Below are 8,540 nucleotides of genomic sequence, written 5' to 3'. Positions count from 1 at the left end.
AATATTATCATAATTTATTTCATGAATAAGTTCAATGGACTCGAATTCATACCCATTTGATCAATCAACCAAAAGGAAAAATTTAGTGACAATGAGAAGAACAAAGGGAACAACCATTTCTGAAAACGTAGGTCTCATTTAGATATAGAAATAATTTCATCTTATTTCATCATTATAATTTTTTTAAATTATATAAAATATAATAAATAATTTAATTTTTTTAAAATTTAACAAATAATAATAATATTAAAAAATAATATTTTATTCAACTTTTAATTTTTATCTAAAATCACCTCATTTTACTATCTAGATTCTAAACGGGAGTATTGTGATAATGATGCGAGAAAGATTTAACAGTGGCATTCGCATTCGTCATCCTTCGAATTATATATGACGTCATAAATACAAAAAGGAGCACGCATTCAATGAACTATGCGACCAATCAAAACTCTGGATTAGTAATTCGCAAAAATTTAAAAAAAAAAAAAATCAGTAGATTGGCAGCCAAGTTTGCCAACCGATAAAAAACATTCGAGCAGCGCCTCTCTCAACTGTGATATCAACTTCCATCCCCCCATCCCCCAAAAAAACTAACGTTTGTCATCTACACTGTTGTTTGATCTCTCTCTCTCTCTCTCTCTGGGTTTCCTTTTATTACAGGTACGGTCTCTGAGTTTTTACTCGTCTCTCCAACTCTCTGAATGTTTATGATGTGATGTACGTTTGATTTCGTTTGAGTTTTAGGGGTTTTGTTTTGATGTTCATTGCTGTCTCTAGGTTTCTTGGGTTTCCCTGTGACTTTTTTCGTTTTTCTAGCGATTCTTGGGCTCTTCTTCTATTTGTGTTTCGCGGCTTGTTCATTTTCATCTTCGTATACTATAGCTTTCTTGAGTATTTCTTTTTCCTTTTTTTTTTTCATTTTTAGGAGCGTTCGGTTTATGTCTTCTGAGACGAAAAGTGATGTAATTTTGATTACTTTTATCTGGGTTTGCTTTTCTTTCTGTTCGTTGGTTTGGAGATGTTATTGTAGGTGGTCTGGTTTATTATTTGATTTATTTTTTTGATAGGCCGATTTATTATTTGATTTATATGCCTCTCGAGTGTTAATATTGTTTGGGTTTGCTTCGATTTAGTGAAAACGTGTTCTTTCATATTTTTACTCAATTTTCGATTATTACTATGGGGTTTTTTGGGCGTTGTTTCGGGCTTCTGTGGTAATTTACTATAGTTTCATCTCCCTTCGATGTTAATTTTGTAAGGGATGTCATCTGCTTGTAAAGAAAGGTTTCAAAATTTGATTCGTTGGTTTATTTATCTTCTAATTTAGTCTGTGGTATCTGTTTTGGGCTTTTTCGGATTGCGTGCTTAATAATGTTGATAGCAGGGTAATCACTGCGCGCCAAATGTCTTTTGATCTCAACCAAAAACATTTGTCAATTTTTTGGTTTTGTTCCAAGAATTCGGGGAGGCTATTGGGTTCGCGGAAGATCTTGTTTAGGGATTGGACGTGACAATTTTCAGTTTTCTTTTTGTGGATAGCTCCATTCTCATTGCATTCTAAGAAAGTTAAGAAATTGTTTCTGTGAAAGACGGCACTTTGGGACTTTGTGTCGAATTAATTGATGGGGAGACCGCCGCGCCGGCAGCCAGGGTATCGATTTCATCCTACTGATGTTGAGCTGGTTGCTTTTTATCTAAAGAGGAAAGTTAGGAGGAGAAGGTTCCGTCCTCGAGAAATTGCAGAGGTTAACATCTACAAGTATGCCCCATGGGATCTTAAAGGTACATGGGAACAATCTTATGTACATGTTTTTGTTGTCATGGTTGATTAGTGTATTATGCTTTCTCTCTTTGTTTCTTACTGAAGTGTGCGTTTCCCTTCATCAGAAAAATCCATTTCGAGCAGTGGTGATCTGAAATGGTACTTCTTTTGCCCAGTTGAGAAAAAATATGCAAATGGGCGTAAATTGAATCGCTCAACTGAATTTGGGTTCTGGAAAAGCACCGGAAAGTGTAAACCTGTTCATCACAATGAAGTGTTGGTGGGCTCAAGAAGAACAATGATTTTTCACAGACAAAGTGAAGAACAAAGGGAACGAACAGATTGGGTTATGCGTGAGTACAGTCTTGACTGTAAGAATCTGGCTAAGGAAAAAGATGTTCAGGTAATGCTTGGATATTTATCATTCTTGGTTTGATAACTCTTGCTTGTATGATCAAAAGCAATGTTGTTGTTGTTGCTTGGATTAGGAAAAAAGGCTTTGTTATCTTGTGTGTTTTTTGAATGAGCTAATTTTCAACTAGTTCATTCCTATTTGGAATGCCACATCTATTTCCAGGCTTTGGTTATTTTCTGTCAAAAATGGTTCGAAGGAGCACTCAAAATTTTTTATTAAACACAATGTAATAGGCGAAGCCCAAGTACACAGGAAGTATACAAAAGAAACACCTAGTTACATTCTAATAATAGAAAAACGAAGACAAGAACTCATTTACAGCCCCTCCCTTGAGCACAATAGCAGAGAACCAGCTAAGCAAAGTGCTTATAAAAAACTTCCAAAATTCATCTATATTGTGTTCCCTATCGTTAAAGCACCTCTCGTTTCTTTCCAACCAAATACACCACATAATACACAAAGGCATCATTTTCCATGCGGCTGCCACTTGGGAACAAGTATGCATTTGAAAGTTGGTCCAGCTTGCTAGAAAATCGACCACTGCTTTTGGCATAACCCAGCTCAGTCCAACCCTTCCAAACACTCCATCCCACAGCACTTTAGCCATTTCACAATGAAGGAGTAGATGGTTCACTGATTCCACTTCTTTCCTGCACATAAAACACTAATCCAAAACAATCATTCTGTGCTTCCTCAAGTTATTTATAGTCTGAATATTCCCTGTTGCTGCTGTCCATACAAAAAAGCCACCCTTATCGGAACATGAGCCTTCCAAATCCTCTTCCAAGGAAAAGCAAATATGGTGCTGATTTAGTATCACCTTATAGTATGACCAAACTTTAAACTTTTTAGAGGCTGTTTGTCTCCAGCATAGTTGGTCCCTGCCCTATCTTCTTATCTCCACTGAATACAACAATCTGAAAAAATCACTCAATTTTAATTTTGAAAAAAGAAAAAGAAATATTAATGTGTGTGTATTTGTTGGCTTCTTTATTTATGAAGTTTCCATCCTCTTTAGTAGTTTAATATATGCGTGTTTCCATAATCTCCATGTAAAAGGGTTCTTGTTTATTGAGTTTTATGCCATGTTGAAACAAGGATAGTTTTGTAAATGCATTTACTCCCTCCGGGCTGTATTATTTGTCAGTCTTTCCATTTTGTAGATGCTTCATTTTTTTTTCCTGTTCCTAAACACATGTATATCTTTATGCGAGTTTCCGAAATTGCTCTACAAATATGCATACTTCAAAATCTGGAAATCTTTGTAAGGGTAATTTTGAAATGTATTGTCCTCAAGAGACAATTAGTAATTTCTTACTAATGCCTTTCCTTCTGAAGGAGAGCGAGAAAAAATGGCAGAGAAATAATTTTATCCCTTTCAAAAAATGGATCATAGAGGAGTGATATGTATAAGTTATACCATATTTCCATTTTTGTTCCTTCATATGTAAGACCAATCGATGGTGCTATGGTGGCCGTTTTTTGAATTGATTCTTGTGACATTTGTCTCGCAGAACACATATGTGCTTTGTAAGATTTTTCAGAAGGAGGGCCGAGGGCCTAGAATTGGTGCCCAGTATGGAGCACCATTTAAAGAAGAAGATTGGAGTGATTGGAGTGATGTTGAGGAGGCTGACTGTGCAGAAGATGTTAACTTGGCTGGCACGTCTACCCCAAATTTTATGCTGCCTAATAACAATATCAGTTCAGCTGGTATTGGCACCACATCATTGGTTGGCGCGATGTCTGAGTCATGTCTATCTGAGACTGTGCCATCACAGTGTGAGGGGATTTCAGTGATTTCGTGTGGAGATGAACAAAATAAGGTGGGTGACAGCAATATCTCCTTAATCTATTTGTGGCCGGAATTTTAAGCATGACATATTTTCTAATGTTCACCGTTCATTACACACTTACCAAAAGATTTGGACATTGTTCACTTGTCTGATCTAAAACATTCATGTTTTTTAATGTGATAATTGCCGAGTATCATTCATTTCTATCATATTAACTCACCACTGAACCACAATACAGATAGCTGGATCCCAATTGTGCAACATATAGTATTTCTAATATTGGCAATCCATATTTCATTCTTTTCCATTCCTTTCTCAGCCCATTTTCTAAGGCAATTTTGAAAATAATGATAAAGTTGTGCAAACCTGTAAACAAGCTGTTAATCAATGATCTTACCAGAGATTCGTTGTAATTTTAAAATTATATGATATTGGAAACAACAACCTTAGTTGCCTTCTAAGTTTTACTAAGTTTCGTGAACTTTTAAGACTACTTATCAAAATATATAATATATATCATATGATTTGAGACCAGTTTATAACTCACTTGATTTTCATAACACTGTTATTAATAGTGGGAAGAGTGTGGACAAATTCTTATTCTAGACATGCATACCACATTCCTGTATACAAATTTTCATGAAGTATACAAATTTAAATTCAAATAGAATTTGTTGGTTTTGGAAAATGAATAATCTACTACTGAAAGTGAGAGTATATTATATCGTTGTTGATGTTTTTGATTGGATGGCGTGATCTTAATTGTTTGTGAACCTCTACTTTTTCCATGCTAATGGTATAGACAAAAACTCCTAATGTTTTTCTTCATGTACTGTTATCTTCTGCTTGCATGTTGTCCTTGAAGTTCTATCCTACTCATGTACAATTTGCTTATGGATTTGACAGAATCTCAGTCATGATGAAATTGATCATGACCATGATCGTTTTTTCCATGACTTGATGAACATCATCAATTGGGACTGGGACGAGACTGCTGGACCGAGTTTAGATGGATGCAATGTTCAGGAAGCCAGTTTTCATCAGGAGGATCGTATTTACATGAATGATCTAGACTCACCACTGGATAGCTGAGGGGTCGAAAAAAGGATCAGCCACTTTACATTTTTTCTTCTATATTTCACCCATGAAATTATATCACAAAATTACTTGTAAGATAGTGTGTTTATTATTTGTGATTGATCCTCTTATACGGTGGAATCATTTCTGTTGAAACTCCCGAATTTTGGTGGCATTGATATCGGATCGATTTTATCATCCCATTGATGCCCTGCGAGCTTGTATGTACTTGGTGATTCTATTGCTAATAGAATTTTCTTCAGTGTTTCTAATAACTGCTCCGAGTCCATGAGGGCAATGTTTGAAAAAATTTTTTGTGAGAACATCTTTGTTGCCATACTCAGCCCAGGTGCTCTGTTTCATAGGTGGCTATTTGATTGGCTTTTGTACAAGGATGTCTATTTAGTAAGTGACACGGTGCAGTTTGGATAATGAGATGAGATGTGATGATTTTAAATAAAAGTTAAAAGTTAATAAAATATTGTTAGAATGTTAATTTTTAATATTATTATTGTTTTGAGATTTGAAAAAGTTGAATTGTTTATTATATTTTGTGTGGAAACTTGAGAAAGTTGTAATGATGATATGAGATAAAACATTTTCACTATCCAAACGGGAAAAACCCAAGAAAAAAGCTTCTCCTCAGTTCTCTGTATGCAGTGTGTTTTCTGTATCTTCTTACTCCTTTTGTTCTTTGGTCATTTGGTCAGGGGAATTCATATTATTTGAGCCAAATTAGATTTTGGTTAGCCCAGCAGCCAAAGAATACCATTAATTTTCCCACATTTGGACGGTCAAAGACTCGAAACAAAGAAAATCTAAGCTTTGGTACGTACTAGCTACGCTGATTAACTAAACATTGACTAGCCCGATGTGAATGATCTGATAATTATCTAGAGCAACTCTTCATTGTAGATCTTTGAATCTCCAGTCATAATATATTTTGATGACTTTATATAATAAAAAATCACTTCAAATATTAAAATATGATACGTGTAATTGACAAAATTTTAAAGAAAATGGTTTTGGACATGCATTGTCATATCAAAAAATTAAAATATATATATTATATTTAATTATTGAGAGGTTCACTAATCAATTCTTAAACACTCAATAATATTAATCTTTTATTAATAGCAACATGCATTATATATAAGAAAATTCTATACATCACATCACTATCTCACTTTCATCCAACTATATAAGATGTGCTACATTTATCACTATTAAATAATTTTTTATTAGATAGAATCATCGAATAGTATAAATATGTCATATCTAACATGGTAGGATGAAAGTATGATGGTGGTGTGATATATAGTATTACTCGTGTTATTTGAACAATATGGTACGTCACAATTAATAATCATGGAGTTTTTTTTTTCCAAGTACTTGAAAAAATCTTGAAAATATGATCATCACGAGAAACAATCAAATAGAATGATCATGGAAAGGCAAAATTCCATCCTGTACACGAACCGAGCATCATGTTCTTTACATGACAAAAGAAAAGAAGAAGAAGAAGAAGAAGGAAAAATTGGCATAGTATGTGACAAAAAAAACAAACTAGAAAGGTGCAGATGCAATATCCCTGGGTCCAGCCGGTAGATGCTGATCTCCAGCTGCATGCTCCAGCTCTTCACCTGTATCTGTCAATATTGCATTATTTTTATTACACGTCCTTCCAGCACTAACAACTGGTTCTAGTCCCTGCAAACCATTTGGAATTTGGTAAATTAGATCAATCAGTTGCAGAAACACACACACACACACACACATATATATATATATATAGTAATAATTATCGAAGAAAAACATGATACAAAGATCTAAGACAGGCCAGAGATTCTGGACAAGTACCATAGTAAAATTACAAGCAATATCTTTGGATTGCAACACGACAATTGTTTCACCGACCAAAAATCTCTATGCAATGACAAGAGAAAAGAAAAGTAGTATGTCTGTTTTGTACGTACGTAAATAATCCAAGTGCTAGCAAGAAAATTATATTATATCCACATACGTCAAGCAGATTCTTAATTAATTGTTTCTTGCATATATATATATATATATATATATATATATATATATATGTGCATTAAACTACCAAAGGATCATCATGCCTGAGAGTTATCCACCTGATCAAACTTTAAGCCGCATGCATGCATGCATGGTAAAGGATTTGGGCCTCTTGCTACATATGGCAGATATCATTGAAATCAATAAACCAAAAATATATAATTAGTGATCATGATCACCATGATTCATATAAAAACTCTGTAAAATTTATGAAATTTTGATCTCTCTCAAGAGTTCTGATCTCTTTCCAATGCTAGCTAGGCTTTGCTTTACCTGCGTGAAAATAATCATTGCATCTTCAATGGACATAGTTTTCATCACATACAGCGCTGTCTCCTACAAACAAAAAATAAAAACTATCACAAACCTATGCCATAATCTCTCTCTCTCTCTCTCTCTCTCTCTCTAAAAACACTGTAAAATCGTATATATATAAATATGAAAAAGAGAAGCAATATATATATATATATATATATGTTGTTACCCTGGCATAGTGGATTTGATCGATGCTCAAAGTTCTGGGCTCGGAATCTATGGAAGATTTCCTATCAATCCTCACCGAAGATGCTCCTCCTACCCCTTCCATTTTTGTTTCCTTTTATCTTTAATATATCACAGATCGAAGCGATCATCGTTCAAAAGGTTGAGAGCCACCCCTTTATATAGGAATAGATCTGCATGATTATAACAGAGCTGCTGTGACGTACTGCACCACGACATGTCACGTGGCGACCTCGAACCTTTCAGGATTTTTATACGTGGCTTGCAGGGGTGGCACGATCTGAAACGTGGCGGGTGAGGATTAAGAACTCTTCGCGGTCAGAAATTGTGTGTGCGCGTTTTTGGTAGGGATGAAATCAGGCGTCTCAGCCAATGAAAGGGTGCCACGAGGAGAGGATGTTGGTGCATGTGGGGTTATACGTGTGTGTGCGTGTAGGATCGCTGGTTGTCGGTGTCGGTTTCGGGTTCGATGGAGTTTGATTGATTGCGATCGATTGCTGGTTTAAGTCAAAGACGTGAGGCAGGAGTTGTCCCGAAATTCTTGCCGGTTACCCCCACGTGCTCATCCTATGGATTATAACTGTTTTATCTATCTTTTTATTATACTCATCTTCACAATATGTAATTTATTTTTTTTTATTTTTATATATATATTTACACATGTGTATATATTTAAATAAAAATAAATAAATATAAAATGGAGGGCTCCCACATGGACAGACCCCCACGTAATGCATTGCCGGTTACATGCTTCAGATTAAGGCTTCGTTTGGTTACCAAATTCACCTCAACTCATCTCAACTCATCATTATAACTTTTTCAAATCTCAATACAAAATATAATAAACAATTCAACTTTTTCAAATTTCATAATAATAATAATATTAAAAAATAATATTCTAATAATATTT

At 34.7% G+C, this 8,540-nt stretch overlaps 2 protein-coding genes across 4 annotated transcripts; one reads left to right on the top strand and one right to left on the bottom strand.

The window, feature by feature from the left end:
- The first annotated feature begins 486 nt into the window (after nucleotides 1-486).
- Nucleotides 487-5,325, top strand: LOC121253200 (NAC domain-containing protein 82-like). 2 transcript variants are annotated; one of them, XM_041153149.1, is made up of 5 exons: nucleotides 487-660; nucleotides 1,590-1,782; nucleotides 1,888-2,165; nucleotides 3,692-4,003; nucleotides 4,880-5,325. In XM_041153149.1, the coding sequence occupies exons 2-5, from the start codon at nucleotides 1,623-1,625 to the stop codon at nucleotides 5,063-5,065; spliced, it is 936 nt and encodes a 311-aa protein (XP_041009083.1). In that variant the 5' UTR covers nucleotides 487-660; nucleotides 1,590-1,622; the 3' UTR covers nucleotides 5,066-5,325. The 2 variants fall into 2 exon arrangements, with proteins under 2 accessions (XP_041009083.1, XP_041009082.1); XM_041153148.1 differs by having other exon boundaries at nucleotides 488-660; nucleotides 1,385-1,782.
- Nucleotides 5,326-6,499: 1,174 nt separating this feature from the next.
- Nucleotides 6,500-7,769, bottom strand: LOC121252761. Of its 2 annotated transcripts, XR_005938274.1 has the most exons (4): nucleotides 7,614-7,769; nucleotides 7,403-7,465; nucleotides 7,189-7,244; nucleotides 6,500-6,760 (listed from the first exon to the last, which is right to left on the bottom strand). XR_005938274.1 is itself a non-coding variant. In XM_041152555.1 (3 exons), exons 1-3 carry the CDS (start codon nucleotides 7,713-7,715, stop codon nucleotides 6,617-6,619), a joined length of 309 nt encoding a protein of 102 aa, XP_041008489.1. In that variant the 5' UTR covers nucleotides 7,716-7,769; the 3' UTR covers nucleotides 6,500-6,616. The 2 variants fall into 2 exon arrangements, 1 of the variants encoding a protein (XP_041008489.1); XM_041152555.1 differs by lacking the exon at nucleotides 7,189-7,244.
- Nucleotides 7,770-8,540: the final 771 nt, after the last annotated feature.

The sequence above is a fragment of the Juglans microcarpa x Juglans regia genome, chromosome 2S, assembly GCF_004785595.1.
Source record: "Juglans microcarpa x Juglans regia isolate MS1-56 chromosome 2S, Jm3101_v1.0, whole genome shotgun sequence".
NCBI lineage: Eukaryota > Viridiplantae > Streptophyta > Magnoliopsida > Fagales > Juglandaceae > Juglans > Juglans microcarpa x Juglans regia.
Note: the sequence above shows the minus strand (reverse complement) of the source record. Positions and strands in the feature narration are given on the sequence as shown.